Source organism: Coffea arabica, chromosome 6c (assembly GCF_036785885.1).
Source record: "Coffea arabica cultivar ET-39 chromosome 6c, Coffea Arabica ET-39 HiFi, whole genome shotgun sequence".
NCBI lineage: Eukaryota > Viridiplantae > Streptophyta > Magnoliopsida > Gentianales > Rubiaceae > Coffea > Coffea arabica.
The window spans coordinates 52643127-52660509 of NC_092320.1; the positions used below are offsets into that span (position 1 = coordinate 52643127).

The following is a 17383-nucleotide window of genomic DNA, read 5'->3' on the forward strand; positions in this document are numbered from 1 at the left end:
AGAAATTTTATTACCTCGCGCTTAAATTGGAAATACCTAGGATGGTGTGAGAAAAACTCTTATAGGGGTATGTAAATTAGAATAAACTAAAGTTTGAGACAATATTTGAAGATGATAAGATTCCAACTCCTTAGCAAATAAATACTTTAATATTAAAAGACCATTGAAGCCTCAATACTTGAATAAATAACCATGCAACCAACTCTATTCCCTTTGTCTTGACCGAGAGAAACATTTGCCAAAGTTCCACTTTGTTTCGCTCCTTTTAGCCGAGAGAGTGAGTATTTCTGGTTTCTCTTTGCTTCCAACTGAAGCCGAGAGAGTGTGAGGTAGAGAGAGAGGGATATCTTCAATCCATTCCCACGCACAAAAGAGAGTTGAGTGAGAGGGGGAAACTGCAACTCCTTGGTGTCTATACCAGCCAAATTGGGGAAAGAAAGAAGAGGAGCTGGTGCGATTTGCTTGAGGAACCGAGAGAGAGAGAACCGTGAGTTTTCCTAATTCTGTCCGTCAACAAGAGGGAGAAAGAGAGAGAGACAAAGCGTGAGTTCCTTCTACATTCGCCACATCCACCAGCTGCCATCATCTTCCAACCGCAACACTACAGCTGCAACCATCGTGTGCGCGAGCTTAGCCGAGAGAAGAGAAACTTCAGCTTTTCTTGTTGCATGAACTGACCTTCTAGCTGAGGTAAAATTCGAGACTTAGATTAACTAATTACTGGTAGAAGAAGCTGTTTAAAAGCTTGCATGTTGAGGTTGTGCGTTTGGACGATGAAATCAAAGCATGAGGAAAATCTGGTTTGATGGAAATGGATATTGCCATGAGCTTGAACCAGAAATGCAGACTTGATCTTGCTTAATTGAAGTAATCTGAGCTTGTAATTGCGATTAACTAACTAAGAATTAAGTGTTTAAGCTTTGCATGCCATTCTTTAGCGCGGTTGAGTAAGAAAAAGAAAAGGAAACAAGGAATCTGTTGCATGCAACCTAGCCGAGAATAGGTGAACAAATTCTGGAATTTTTTTGGGATGATTATAACTGTTGTTTGAATCTAATTTTGAACTGGAAATGTTAATTGGCTAGTTAAGAAATTTCATGCCAAAATTGAGTACTTAATATCATGTTTTAGCCGAGTAAAAAGTTGGATTATGACCAATTAGCTGCTGGAAATTCTGTTTAGCCGAGGACAGATTTATTGTGGTGGAATTATTTGCCAAAATCACATGCTATTTGTCTTGTTTCATGTCGGAAAATTTTGATGGTGGGCTCTATGAACTCCCACCCTTGGATTGATGATGGATATAATGCTAGTTTAGTGTTTAAATAGGTAGATTAATGATACCTAGCTAGTCTAGACTCCAAGAGATGCATAGTTCAAAAATGTTCAGATTTGCCCTGTTTTAATCGCAACCCTTTTTGCAAAATTTTGAGGGTTTCATGACTTGTATATCATGTTGATATGTTGAATATATGGTGTACAAAGTTTCATTGAAAAATATTGAGGTTTGGTTGGTCAAATAAATCGATTTCACAATGCTAGTAAATCTGGAACTATTTCCGAAATGCTCTGACCAGCTTTCGTATTTCGGCCATAATTTTGAGCTCCGATGTTGAAATCGAGTGCCGTCAGCGGCATTTGAAACTAGACATTCCAACCTTTCCGACGGTATAAAATAAACATTCTGGTTCCATGTACGTGAGCCAAACCAACCATTTTAAGTCGGCTGTTCTGTTTCTCTGTTTTACAAGAACAAAATGCTGAGGCTGCAACTTGTGGCTCGAATTCGAGCTAGTTGCGCGCCAAATTTCAAAATGATTTCTTCTGTGAAATTATAGATTTATGAATGTATTTTCCAACGCCTTAAACTATGCCCAATTCCGAGTTAATTTGAGTGATTTGTGATCAAAATACGGAACCTGCCCTGCTCTTGAAAACCCTGATTTTTAGACAGATTTGATGCAAGGCTTGGTTTAGACTTGATAATTAAATTTCTTGGTGTTAAACACCCACCAGAGGTACCATGAATGTTCTTTAGATTTTGCCTCAACAGATGAACCATGTTTAGAGGATTTTCTCTTGGTCAAAAGTTTAGAAAAGGTAATTTTCATACACAAGGCAGCCTTGCCTTAAAATTTTGGAAACTTGAGTGATTTTGTTAAGTGACTTTCCGTGCATATTTTTCTATGAAATTTGACAGAGGAATAACCCTTATATGGTAGTATTATACTGCTAATTATGGTGTTATTCTGAGGCCGTTTCATGGGTCAAATAAATTACCAAAGTTCATAACTCGAGTTTTAAAAAAAAAAAAAAACATGTTTCACAAGGAAATTTTGATAACTTTGAGTTGCCATATCATAGTACTCAAAACTCCATTTCTCATTCCGCTTGTTTTACTAAAAACTTGGATTGCAACTCTAAAAGAGTACGAAATTTCAAAAGCTAGTTCCAATCAAGTGAATTTTGTCGAATTTTCAAATTTGGGCAAAAACCAACTTAAATCTGCCTTATGAACCAAAACAGTAATTTTGAGCCCATTTTTGACTATCTTCCATTTAGAATCATGGAACAGTGTATTCTAGGAACTTTTAGTACTTTCAAAGAGGTTTCCAATAGTACCAAGTTTTCCAATTTTGGGCTTGTAAAGAGTAAGATATAATTTTTCAAAAATTACTTGTTAAATCTGGAATTTTCTAACTTAAAGGAAACTAAGGGGTTTCGAACTCTTCATTTCTTTCAATATCATTTGATTGTTTTACATTTGAATCTAGAGATGGAAATCAGATTTGTCTTGTGTTTTAAAACCCCACTTTTGAACCTCGAGTTACACGAATTCTTAGGCTCGTCTCCGCGTTAATTTCTTAGATTGCACTAGCGTACAATCTTCATCGAAAACTAGAGAATTCGTAGCGATATTGAGTGGTACCTGAATTATTGTTTGCTCAGGCAATCGAGGAGATCTCCAAGAGGAACTCGGAGCGGACACCTAAAACGCTTGTTTGAGACCTATCGCGCTTGTTTGACTAGGTGAGTGTTCCATATAGGAATACGTAATGGAATAAGTCTAGGACATGCTCATTTCATGATTACTAAGTGTTAAGTACTATGTGTTAAATATTTACCATACCCATGCTTGAAAATGCTCGAATAACATGACTTGGTATGCTATGGTTGCATACATCGTTGGAGTGAATCTCCTCGACTTTCACATGGTAAAAATGGGATAACGGCCAATGATGGCCTATTAATATGGCAAATGCCTGCCAAATAACCGTCACTACTCAACCGTTAACCGTCAACCGTTAACCGTTAACCGTCAACCGTTTACCAACCCACATGACTACCTGATTACTTGACTATTTACTCACATGATTTCCAATCTATATGATTATTCGATATCCGTGAATTACATGCTCCCATGAAATCAACTTGTATTGCTTACGTGCTTACGTGCTAAGTATCCACTTGATTACTTGATTATCATGAATCACATGTTATATGAAGTTGTCCATCATTGTTAGGCGAGTGTGTACTTTACCTCACTCGACCTATTCAAATGATGAATTTTACTTTTTATCGAATTACTTAGTTACCTGTGCATGCTGTAAGCTATAAGCTGAACTTGGGCCCTGCCTCGGTTACTGACCTACTCGAGCCAGGACTGGACTCGGTCGGGTAGGTTGGAACCCTGGACAACCGTTTCGGTATACTCTAGTACTACCACTGGAGGGATAAGGTGATGACCAGTCAACCGAAGGAGTTACCGATCGGAGTTATAAGGACGGGAAGTGGACCGAGTACTGTATCCTTTTGTGCTTGCTTTGCTATTAATAATGTTATTGCTCTCCTAGTTGACATTTCTCGGGTAAGACTCCTCATGAGCATTAATCTCTGAGATGAAGCAATCCTTGTAATGTTCTTCTAGTCAGACGAGCCACTATTTGTTTGACTAAAAATTCTTGAAAATATATTTATATGGTCATTCATTCCAAAAATACGTTAGTGATTTTAGATAATTTATGAGTTGTACTCATAGTAAAGTTACCAGCAAAAGTACTACTACTACATGTGTTTTCAAAGTAGCAATTACCCGAGTAATGATTATCACCTCATGATAACCTGCCATTGTGTAACCTCGAACCATGCTTATGACATGCACAACTTTCTTGATTTGTTTGAACTGTTAGAGTGTCTTGGAACCTCATTGGGCTGTGTAGCTCATCCCACGTTGTGGTTTCCTTTTACAGGGTTTGAGACTAAGGGTGCCCGGAAGTAGTACTAGATTGTTTACTTTTAGGATTGTAATTCGAGTTAAACAATGTATGTTTTGTTTCTTGGGTTGTAATCGGGAAGGCATTTTAAGAATCGACGTTGGCTATCTTAAGGCACTGTTATCTCTGAAGTTAATGTGATTCTAGAAACCGGCCTATTTGGAGGGAAACGATGTTGTAATAGATTAGGTTATACTTCGGAAGGATTTTTGCTAGCTTGCTTGCGTGAGTCCTGGCGAGAGTTAGGCAGACGGCCCGCCAACCCTCTGGTTCGCCTTAGGGGGAAGTGGGGTCGCCACAGTTAGGACTTAATTAGAAAAGTTTGTGGTGGTGTTCATAGATGACATCTTAATATATTCCCCGACGGAGGAAACACATGCTGAGCATCTTAGAGAAGTACTGGAGATATTAAGGAAGGAAAAGTTATATGCAAAATTTTGTCTGAGTGTGATCTTTCTAGAATATGTAATATCGGATCAAGGTGTGGTCGTAGACCCTAAGAAGATAGAAATTATTATGGATTGGCCAAGGCCAGCTAATGTGACAGAAGTAAGGAGTTTTCTATGATTGGTGAGATATTATCAAAAATTTGTTGAAGGGTTTTCATCAATATCCGTGCCTTTAAGCAAATTAACTCACAAGTGAGCTAAGTTTGTTTGGTCACCTGAATGCGAGGCAAGTTTTCAAAAGTTGAAGTAAAAATTGATCTCAGCTCCTGTATTGACATTGCCATCTAGTTCAGGTGGTTTTGTGATTTATAGTGATGCATCCAAACATAGGTTAAGTTGTGTATTGATGCAGAATGATCGAGTGATTGCTTTTGCTTCTTGACAATTGAAGCTATACGAGCAAAATTATCCGACTCATGATTTAGAATTAGCCATAGTTGTGTTTGTACTAAAACTATGGAGGCATTATTTGTATGGAAAGCAATGCGAGGTGTTCATTGATCACAAAGTTTAAAATATTTATTTATTCAAAAAGAGTTAAATATGAGGCAACGGAGGTGGCTAGAATTGATAAAAGATTATGAATTGACCATTAGCTATCATCTTGGAAAGGCAAATCGAGTAGCTGATGCCCTTAGTAGAAAAACAACTACCGCTAGCAAACCTAATTTGAATAAGCAAATGGCAGATCTAAACTTAGATATGGTAGATTCTACTGATGAAGTTTTAGTTGCATTGGTGTTAGCACCAACTTTGATTGACAGAATTAAAGATGTACAAAAGTTAGATCCTAAACTTAAGAAGGTAAAGGAGAACTTTAAGGTTGAACCATCCGAGAAATTTCAAATGAAAACCAATGATAGTCTATGGATGAAGGAAAGGTTATGTGTACCTATGAATGAAGAAATAAAAAGGAAAATTTTAAAAGAGGCCTACAATACAAAATTTTCTACACACCCAGGAAAAACTAAAATGTTTCGCGATCTGAAACAGATGTACTGGTGGAATGGGGTGAAAAGGGAAATTGCTCAATATGTTGCGAGATGCTTAGTATGCCAACAGGTTAAGACTAAACATCAAAGATCAGTTGGATTACTACAGCCATTGGAGATCCCACAATGGAAATGGGAGCATATCACAATGGATTTTGTGGTAGCATTACCAAGGACCAAAGAAAGTCATGATACCATTTGGATCATTGTGGTCCATTTGACCGAAAGTGCACATTTCCTACCCATTGCAAATGGAATTCCCATAGAAAAGTTGGTAAAGATGTACATTTCATACATAATATGTTTACATGAAATACCGGTAAGTATTGTGTCTGATAGAGATCCTAGATTTACATCAAGATTTTGGTTCACATACCAAATAATGGGAACAAATCTTAGATTGAGTACTACTTTTCATCCACAAACGGATGGGCAATCTGAGTGAACAATTCAGACTTTGGATGATGTGCTGCGAGCATGTGCACTCGAATTTTAAAGGAAGTTAGGATAGAATGGTTAAATTGATGGAATTCTCCTACAATAATAGCTACCATTAGTGGGATTGGAATGGCCCCATTTGAAGCACTATATGGAAGAAAATACCAATACCCATTATATTGGGATGAGGTTGGAGAAAAAATAATTTCTAGACCAGATTTGGTTCAAAAGACTTTAGAGAAGGTTAGATCATCAAGGACAAATTAAAGGTGGTTCAGGATCGTAATAAAAGTTGGCTAGACACATAAAGAAAACCGTTAGAATTTAATCAAGAGAATAAGGTATATTTGAAAATTCGAAAGGCACTTTGAGGTTTGGAAAGATTGGAAAGTTAAGCTTCAGATACATAGACCCTTTGAGATACTTGAAAGAGTAGAAAATTTGGCATATCGTTTGGCATTGCCACCTACTCTATCCAAAGTCCATAATGTTTTTCGCGTATCCCAATTGAGGAAGTATGTCTCTGATTGAAGTCACGTACTGGAGGCTCAACCACTTGAGGTGAGAGAAAACACATCCGATGAAGAGCATCCAGTAAAGATTGTTGATAGAAAGGATCAGGTGCTTAGGTGAAAGACGATTCCGTATGTCAAAGTCGAATGGACAAATCATACGGAGAGAGAAGCAACATGCAATTTGGAAGAAGAAATGAGAACAAAGTATCCACAATTGTCTACATAAGATATATCAGTTTTGAGGATGAAACTTATTTTAAGGGGAGTAGAATGTAATATCCCTAAAATCTCGCCCTTACCAAAGATCATAGGCAAATCTTTCCCTATAAAAAAAAATCACTTCCTAAAAATCCTTATTTAGACAAAGGAATCTAGTCTTATTACTAAATACTAGTAATAAGATTTAATGAATGTAGTCAGTTCTTTTGTTTAGTTTTTATGGTAAGATTTCCAATTACATTTAGTGTCAATAATATGTAATTGCCAGTCAACCACTAATCAAGCCTATTTCCATTACTAATTAGGATATTTCCTATATTAAATTTTAAAATATAATTAATAGCATTTATGTCTGATTACTAATCAAATCTCAATAAAACCATTTAGAAAATATTACCAACTAATAATTAGGACGTTCAATTTTTAATTGATTTTTGACACAACACTACTAATATGAGATTATATAGACCTTATAGACAAAACTAAATTATCTTTTCCTTTCTCTGGTGAACTAACAAAACACAAAGGTGGAGTTCTATAGAGAGTGTGAGGAAAACACTTGGGAAGAGGATTTGACAAGGAGAAGAAGGAGGAGGGCTGACTACAAAGTAGATCCATCAACCAAGTAAGACATTGATCTGGCTATCTTAATTTCTTTATAAACAAGTTTTATACATTCACAATTGACTTAGATCTTTAGTAGGTTGCATGAACAAATCTAGTCTAGCAGTAATTAACTATGAACTTGTATATTTTAATTTTATTAAAAGCATTATAAGTTGACAATGAATATTTTTTTTCCTACATGCTATCTTTGTTGGTTGAGGCATCAAAGGATAGTGGTACGAGTATTCATTATTCTGAATCTTTGGAAAATAGGAAACTAGTCACTCAAACACAGAGTAAAAGACTAGTTGATTGATCTATATAGGTTCCAGAGTATACAAATTACAAAGTTACTTTTCCATGGGATTGATGCAATATAACTTCCTCAAGTGATTGTCTCCCCACAGATCAGCCTCACCATCATGCAAATGCACAGGTATCTCATTTGGGCAAACTCATATATCCAACTACAAAAAATAAATCGGATGATTTAGCTTTCATAATACACTTGGAATTGATATGGACCATAGGAATATTTAAAGTAATAGGAAAACTTGCTAAGTATAAGGACTATATAGAATCAAAAGTTTTAGAATCGAGGATCTGATTAGTCTTGGCTTATTGAATTTAGAGTAGTATTTGATTAATTTAAAAATTCTAACCTTGTGTTTGACGTAATAAAAAAAGAACAAAAAAGAGAGAAGGAATAACGGCCAACAAGATAATGACACACGAATCATGTTGTTTAGGGAAACCCTGAACATAGAAACTTGAATATTTTAAGAAGTACAAAATATTACGTGATTCATTGAGATGCATTTAGAAATAAGAAAATTTTCTTTTATATTAACACATGATTAATATATATTTATTTTTTATTTATATATAACATAATAAAGTTATATGACATTTTTCTTGGGTTATAAGGCAAGAATCAAGAACCCTAGTAGGACTTTCTTTCAAGTTGATCGAGGTGAGTGGGATTTACCCCTTGTATTTTCTAAAATTGTTTTGGAAATGTTTAACAAAGTGTTTACTTTCTTTATATGAAAATGGACCCTATATGGCTATATTCGTTGAACCTATATGTTTTTTGTTATGAAATCTATATGTATATGAGGTGTTCATGCTTATATAATATTATGTGATTTTACTTGATTAAGCGTGAATGTTGATGTGACGGCTCTAATGGTCACGACATAATCGGTAGAGGCTATAGTTCTGCCAATGTCAATGTAAAGTAAAGTAAAGTAAAATGCAATGTTGGTCAAAAGGCACTCCAGAGGTCCCTTTGATTGCCCGTTCTAGTGGGGTCAATCACTAGACTAAGTACTCAGTGCCGATGAAGGTGTGTAACTATTAAGAGTTGTTAACTATTTAATAAGTGTTTATCTACAATACAAATGTGCAAAGAATGTTTACTTTTCGTGAAATTGTGTGTTTACGTGTATAACTTTTGGAAATGTATAACTGTATATATATGTAACATATTAGGTCCAACAAGGGCGGTTTATTTTACTCACTGAGCAAGTTAATGCTCATCCCAATATTTTAACATTTTATACAAAGGATGAGTACGTATACGAGTTTGTTGAGGCTGATGGTGACTGGAATTGCTAGAGTGGGATTGCTAATGGAATAATCAAATAGTGATTGAATAAATGTTATATTTAGATCCGTTATGTTAATAATGAGCATCTATGACTCGATAGAATGATTATTTAATCATTTCATTTTTATTTATGTACTAATAGAAATAAGTTCCGCACTAGATTTTCTATTGCTTTCACAAATAAGATGCAATGATTATTGATGTCTTGTATCTCAGAGAATTATACTCTTTGGGTCACGGCAACTATTGCATTTCGAGCAAGGTGCAGGTTTGGAGGCATGACAAACAACCCATTATTAGGATGTTGAGTGGATTATAGGAAAATGAAGATAATTCTGATGGCTTACAGAACAGCAAAATGGCAATAACCACCAATGGGAAAGAAAAGGAAATGGCAAGTCAAAAAGCTACCTAAGTCATTGAGCACCCGCTTGAGAGAGAATAAGAACCAGACATAGGATAGTAGTACCACTGGAAAGAGGAAGTTTCAATTGAAAAATGAGGAATGTGATATGGATTTGAATGGGGAGAATGGACGACATAGGCAAAAGATGGCAAAGCCGGATAAGGCATTTAACACTGGTCTAAGAGTATAGGAGGCCAATACAAATAGGCCTCCAAGTTTTCAATGAGAGCTCTAGTGTGGAATTGTAGAGGTGCTAGGAGCTTCTTGACAATTCCCTAACTCAAGGAAGTCATTACACTCCACTCCGCAAAACTAAAAACCAAAAAAAGTTCATGAAGAAGAAGGAATAAAGTTTAACAAAGTCTATACAGTTGATACAGTAGGCAAAGCTATTGGTTTAGCCATGTTCTAGAATAAAGATAGTCTCGTTTTCAAAGTCCAATCTTCTAGTTGCACTATTGAAGCTCTAGCCCATAATACTATAAGTAACAATGAGTGGTGGTTTATGGTTTTATATGCAAGTGTTTAGGATGGAAATAGAAAAGCCCAATGGGGTATGATGACAAGAGGGAGCAAGCTATGAGGGAAAGGATGGGTTATCATGGGGGATTGAAATGTTCTAGTCTCAAAGAGGAGAAATAAAGAGGTAGGAAAAGACATGAGTGGAGTTTCAAGTAGTTTAGACGCTTCATCAATTCCAATGATCTAGTTGACATTGGATTTGAAGGGTGACCATGGACTTCTTGTAACTCATGGGAGAATGAGGGAGAGGTTAAGTAGTTGATAGAGTATTGGGAAGTGCAAAATGGTATCAAGATTTTGACAAATCAAGGTGCCTTCATATTGAAATAGAAGCTTTTGATCGTAGTCTCCTTCCTTTTAGTACAGAGCTAGAGAACAAAAAATAGGAAAAGAAATTCGTTTTTTATAACAGATGGTCTGAAAATAGTGAGGTAAAAGGTGTAATTAGTAAAGTGTGGAAGCGCCATCAGGATGGATCAAGAATGTATAAGGTATCAAGGAAAATCTACGAAAGTAGGTTGGCTCTAATTGGACAGAATAGGAAATGGAAATGTAATGCAAGCAAGAAAATTAAAGAGATTAAAAAAAAGAGATACAAGAACTGAAAAAGGCACAGAATGATGATAAAAATAAAATAAAATTAGGCAACTTAAAGAATAGCTTGGCAAAGCCTATAGGGAGCTAGATTGAGATTATTGAAAGAAGGGGATAAAAACTCTCCTACTTTATTGCTAATGTGATGACTAGGAGGGAGAGAAATAGAATTTCTAAACTGCAGAAGAAAGATGGGTAGTGGTGTGATAATGATAAGGAAATATGTAGAAAACTATGTGATTATTACCAGAAACTATTCATTGCTTCCAGCTCTCTTACTGAGTAATATCCTTGATGGAATTCCTGTTACTATAACTATCAAATGAATAAAAAGTTAATTAAACCTATTAAGGAAGATGAGATAAAAAAAAATGCCCTCTTTTCTATGCATCTTGATTAAGCACCAGGGTTAGAGGGCATGTCACCTTTATTTTTCCAAAAATTGTGGAATGTCATTCACCTAGATATTGTTCATGTTGTTCAAAGCTTCTTCCATATTGGCCACCTTCTAAAATCATTCAACGAGACCATAAGCTCCCTCATCCCAAAAGTTGAGAACCCCCATGACTTGTCTCAATTCAGATCCATAAGCTTATGTGTGATCTACAAGATCATTTATCAAGTTCTAGCTAGAAGAATGAAAAGTGTTCTGCCCATTGCATTAGTCCATCCTAATTTGAATTTGTCCCAAGCAGACAAATTTTAGATAATGTCATCATTACTTAGAAAATCATGTACTGTCTAAACAATAAAAGGGCTGCTAAGAATGGCTACATAGTGCTTAAACTAGATATATCTCAGACCTACAACAGAGTTGAATGAAAGTTTTGGAAAGGATGATGCTAAAGATGGGATTCTGTCCTATTTCGATAAGATAGCTAATGGAATGTATGTCAATTTCCTTCAATTTGAATGGAGAGAGGGTTGGTTATGTTAAACCTGGAAGGGACATCAGGTAAGGTGACCCCTTGTCACCATACCTATTCTAAATATGTGCTAAAACATTATCTTGCCTTATCGATAGAGCCATAGATACTAAGAGGATGACGGGGATTAAAATATGCAAAACATGTCCAAATCTATCTCATATTTCTTTGCTGATAATTCTTCAGTGTGTTGTAAAGCTAATGTGCAAAAAGACTACACAATCATAGAGATCCTAGAAACTTATGCAAAGGCATCAAGGTAGCATATTAACTTTGCAAAGTCTTCAGTCATCTTCAGTAGAAATACCCCAGGAGAGTAAAGGGAAGCTATTTGCAGTGCATTGGGAGACTTGAAAGAAGCAAGAGATAGAGAATACTTAGGCTAGCCTAACTATATCAAGCAAAAGGTGGAGTCTAAACTGCAAGGTTGGAAAAGGAACCTCTTAATCAAGCAGGAAAAGAAACATTGATCAAATCAGTAATCATGGCCTTACCCTTCTATACTATGTCATGATTCAAACTTCCAAAGATATTGTGCAAGGAGATATGCAAAAGAATAGCAAGCTTTTGTTGGGGATATGGAGAATATGGTCAAAGAATGCATTGGGTGAGAAGTTGGAACAAAATCTCTACACGCAAAGGAAGTGAAGGCCTTGGATTTAGAAACTTGGAAAGGTTCAATGAAGCTCTATTGGCTAAACAATGATGGATGATTTTAATCTACACAAACCTCTGATCAGTAAACTAATCAAAGCCAAATACTTGAGAGATGAAAATTTGTTCAAGTGTAAGGTTAAGAACAATGCATCTTGGGCATGGAAAAGCATATTCAGTGCAAGAGGGTTGTTGCTAAAGGTGCAATGAAGAGGATTGGAGATGGAAAAATAGTGGATGTGTGGAATGACAAATGGTTACTTGATACTGAAAATGGCATGTTTAAAACTGAAAAACCTATAAACTGCAAAGTGGAAATAATAGACCATCTCATGTCAAATGGCAAATGGAATATGAAGCTACTGAAGGAGATTTTTTGTCAGGAAGATGTAGAGTAGATATAAAGCATCCATATCAGTTGCTTCCAGAGAAAGGATAGACTGTACTAGAGGCACTCTAAATCAATGGTGTATACGGTGAAAACAGGCTATGCTCTAGCTAAACATGAAAAGAAGAAACCTCAACGTAAAAGTGGGAAGCAAGAAGAGTATAGCACTGGACCAAGAAAGGATAATGTATGGAAAGGGTTATGGAACCTAAACATCAAACATAAACACAAATATTTTCTATGGAAACGCCTACAAGGAGTACTTGCAATTCAAGAATGCACATTCCACAAAACAAAAATAGGTGATCCTACATGCAGTTGCTGTGGGAATGAAGTGGAAACCATTGAACATTTGTTCTTCTCTTGTCCTAATGCTCCGCAAGCATGGAAAATGGCACCACTATAATGGGAGGGTCTGAATGAGTTAAGATTCAATTTTCGGAGATGATGGTAGGGCCTCCTAGAAGTATGCAAATTGGGGAACACAAAGGAGCACTTGGAACTCATAGTCAATATACTTTGGCAAGTGTGAAAAGTAAGAAACAGATTTATCTTCAAATGTATAAGGATAGACAGTAACTCAACCATTAAGAGAGCTCACAAGAAATGGATGGAGTGCATAGAGGTGAACAAGAAAAACATAGAGGAAATGGTGGACCAACTCAAACAAGAGTAGATAAATCAAAGATGGATCCCACCCCTTTGTGATGTAATAAGAATTGACACTGATGCCGAGGTATCAGCAAAGAAGATCAAGACGGGACATGAGATAATTGCAAGAAACTGGAAAAGGGAGCAAGTGGAAGTGTAGGTAATGTGTTTTCAAGCTTTATTAATAGATTATTATTTTGACCAAAAGAAATAAAAAAGAAAAATACTATATGATAAAATAAATGATGAGAGTGTAAATAATAAATAATTGAATGCAGATAACATCTCACTTTATAGATGTAGTATATAAGTGTGGACTAAAATTCTATAAAAAACCGTTTTAGCCTGCCCGGAGGGGAACATTCAAACACTGTGTGATAACCCAAATCTATCTAATGAATTCAGACAGACCATGTCTACTATTTAAAAAAGCCAGTGAAAACTTATTCACTTATCAAAACACGCTTTTGATCTCAGCCTTCAACCACCGGTCACTGCATGGTCTAATTCAGTGACTTTCTTGCGAAGTTTGGCCAAACTAAAGAAGATTGAATGCGGGGCTGGTAAATTTTCTTTTTTTTATGAATTTAATTTGAACTATCGATTTCAATTACTGAATTTGATGCTTTTTCGTTATAATTGTAGTTTGAGCTCTTTAGTTACTTTAATGCCCGACTTTTTGAATTATCCTTGTTTTTATTATTTTATCATTGTTTCTTAGGGATGTTTTTAGTATTATGATTAATTTTATTGATTAATTGAATTATTTGTTAGCATGTTCTTTTTACTATATCCTTACAAATTATCGTTTTAAGTGTTTATATTTCTGATTTTTGGATTTATTCTAAACTTCTGGTACTTTATTAATGATTGGGGGTTTATGTAGCTGTATAACTTGGATTTGTGTCTATGAATATTTCTTTATATTGACTGTTCATTCAGTTGCTTTAGTAATAAAGAAGAGTATAAACCATTTCATAATATATGTTTGTATTAATCAAATAATTGTGGGGAGGAAGATACTTTACTTTTTCCCCCTTAAAAAATAAAAATCTGCTTGGACTATTGTGGTCCTAGTGGATTTATGCTTTGAATGCTAAATTTCAATCTTTTTGTATATGTGTATGAGTTGGATTGCTCGTCTATTTTGTCTCGAAGATACTATTCACCTATGGTTGAATGTTGTTGTCGAAGATACCATTGATTGTTTGTAGATGAAGAATTTAATGCTACCATAATTTAGTTATTAGGATTTGATTTTGCATTAGATTTTTGGCTGGTTTTAGCTTCTTAATTAAACTTTCTGTCAAATTTCCATGAAGAAACCAGTGGCATAATTGGCACAAAAACATGAGTAGAACAGGAGAGAAAGGCTCAGCAACCACCAAAACTCCAGCTGATTTTCTTAAATCTATTCAAGGGCGACCTGTTGTTGTCAAGTTGAATTTTGGTGTTGATTATCGAGGTTATTTCCTATTTTCTTGTGACTTGTTTTAAAGTTCTTTCCTTCGAATGAGACACTTGCTATATCTATTGTGGAATGTAGTTTGGTTTAGCACTTTCTGTAATTTGATGATCATAGCTTTCTAGTGTTATTATGTCCATTATCCAGTTATATATCTGGCAACTAGTTTTGTTTGCTCCAGTTACAAACATGCAAGTTGAATGTGCAAACAGAGCATATTGTTCTTGTCAATGATTTATCTGATATACTTTCAAAATCAACCACTTTTGAGGATTTTTTTTTTTTTGTTAAAAGTATGCACAAGGTTTCCATTGGATGCTTGCTGATTAGTGTGGAAATGAGTTAGTCATAGTTTAATAGTATACTGCTGTCATTACAAATCTAAGTACAATAAAAGCTGAGCAAAATGAGTTAGTCACAGTTTAATAGTATACTATTGTCACTACAAATCTAAGCACAATAATAGCTGAGCAAACCAAGGAAATTTTTGGAGTTTCTTGAATTCTTTTAAATACCATTATTGTAGTTAGCTAACCTTACTTTATCCCCCCTTGAGGGGAAGGGGGGTTACACCTTGTGATAGCTGTAAATAAGTGACCTGGTGATTGCTTATCACATTTATTAGATGATTTTGTTGAGTTTTTCTGTTATTTATTTCTGATCTTGCAAGTTGTAATGACAATTATGAATTTATGCTGTCTTAGCATAAGAGTTTGGTGGTTCACAAACATAACAGCGGAAACCCATGTTGATTGTTGGGGGAGATATGTTCAGTTGGATGTCATGTGGCTAATCATAATTGAGCTTACTGCTCATGGTTAGACAGTTTAATGATGCTCGTTTCAGCATGCTGCAATTGTTGCATAGCTACCAATCCTTTTCAGTTTGTGTTTCATGAAAATATTTAGTGTTAGCTTTACTTCTAAATGCTGGATTGATGTTGTTCTCCTTTTTTGGGGCAGCAGAGGTGGTGGTGGTTGGGGGGTAGCTCCTTAAAATGTCAATAAGAAAGTTGAATGTAATAAGTATGTTTGTGTTTTCTTGTTATGCATGATATTTGCTTTGGTATCATGTTAGCATGTCTACCATTATATGCCCTTTTATCCAGGGCTGGTTTTAGGACATCGAAGAGTGAAGGCAAATATATTTTTTGAGAATAAGAAAATAGTTTGTAGCATGACCAATTGATTCATTAGTTTCTTTTGCACTAAAACTGATGAATCATCAGTTTGTTGGAAACTGTGTGGTTGTGAAGCTGGTGAACTAGTAAATTAGCATGTTATAATAGAATTCAAGTAACCATGAAAGTTAAGTTGATGTAAGGGAAGGAAAAAAGGTACTGGAGGAAGAGGATGGAGAATTAGAGATGTCAGTGAAGAAAATGGGGAAAAACTCACACGGTAAAGTTAAAATGAAGAAACAGAATGATTTTGGCATAACGGCAACTTAATACAGACGGAAGAATTGGGTTTGTATTGGAAGAGCTGGTTAGAAGAGGAGATGATAATGAAAGGGGGATAGAAGCAATGTGTTTGGATATACTATAGCTGGGCTAAAAGCAAGTTGTCACTGGATCATCTGAATTGATGAGCATTGTTAGATGTGTAGGACAAGTAATGAATGTCCATACCCTAATGCGTTTCTTTTCTCATGCTTAATTATTTGCATAAATTGAAATGTTATCATTTCCTTTTTGGTCAGTAAGCAAAATGACTTAACGATGACTAAAGGGACACCAATGATAATTTGACAATGCATAGTTTGTTGAAGTGGAAACATTCAGATAATTTGACAAGGCATAATTGGTTGAAGTGGAGACATTCAACTTTACACAACTTCACCTTTGGTTTAATAGTGTCTTCTATTATTGTTAAGTAGCTTCTTTTTCTGCATTTTCATGCAAGACTAAGAGCAACTATATTTTATCTTTACAATTATGCCTATTGTAGGCATTCTAGCTTGTCTTGATGGATGTATAAATATAGCAATGGAACAAACAGAGGAGTATGTCAATGGACAGCTGAAGAATAAATATGGGGATGCTTTTATTCGGGGGAATAATGGTAAGTTTGAAATGATGTTGCTTTAGCATGTTTTTCTTGTCACTTAACTTTAATAATAACATTGCGAGTCTCGTGCAGTGTTAAATATCAGCACATCAAAGAGAACTCTAGTAGAAGGTGCATAAAAATTGGGATTTCCCAAACACATCAACTTATTTCATCATTTTGTCTGCTGCTGATGAATGAGCAGATTAAGAATTTCTTTTTTTTCTAGGTAGATCAAGAAGCTTTCTATCACTAAACATGTCATTTGAACTAGATCAGGTTTGGAATGTATACGACTTGTTTTGTGGTGCAGATTGTCTGATGTATGATTTGCCTGTAATCTGCTAATATTGCATCAAGATATGATTTACAGCAAATAGTATTGTCTTCTGCTCAAATTGGTTCTGGGTATAGCCCTCTTATCCTCTGTTTCTTTTTTTATATACTATTATCAGCTATTAGTAGAGTATAGCTTGAACCTTAGCCTTTTATTAATTTAATAATCAGAAAGTTATTAGACAAAGCAAAAAGCCCAATATGTGAGACAGAACTGTAGCAATAAAAAAATGATTAGCAGGCAGCTTAAGAGTACCTAGTCATCATTGACAGCTTTAACCAAGCAGC

At 35.4% G+C, this 17383-nt stretch overlaps 1 protein-coding gene across 1 annotated transcript; it reads left to right on the plus strand.

Annotated features, from left to right (window-relative positions):
• Nucleotides 1–234: 234 nt before the first annotated feature.
• On the plus strand, nucleotides 235–17146 carry LOC113692554 (sm-like protein LSM36B). Its single transcript, XM_027210972.2, has 4 exons — nucleotides 235–690; nucleotides 14569–14711; nucleotides 16661–16774; nucleotides 16853–17146. The coding sequence occupies exons 2-4, from the start codon at nucleotides 14597–14599 to the stop codon at nucleotides 16897–16899; spliced, it is 276 nt and encodes a 91-aa protein (XP_027066773.1). The 5' UTR covers nucleotides 235–690; nucleotides 14569–14596; the 3' UTR covers nucleotides 16900–17146.
• The last annotated feature ends 237 nt before the right edge of the window (nucleotides 17147–17383 follow it).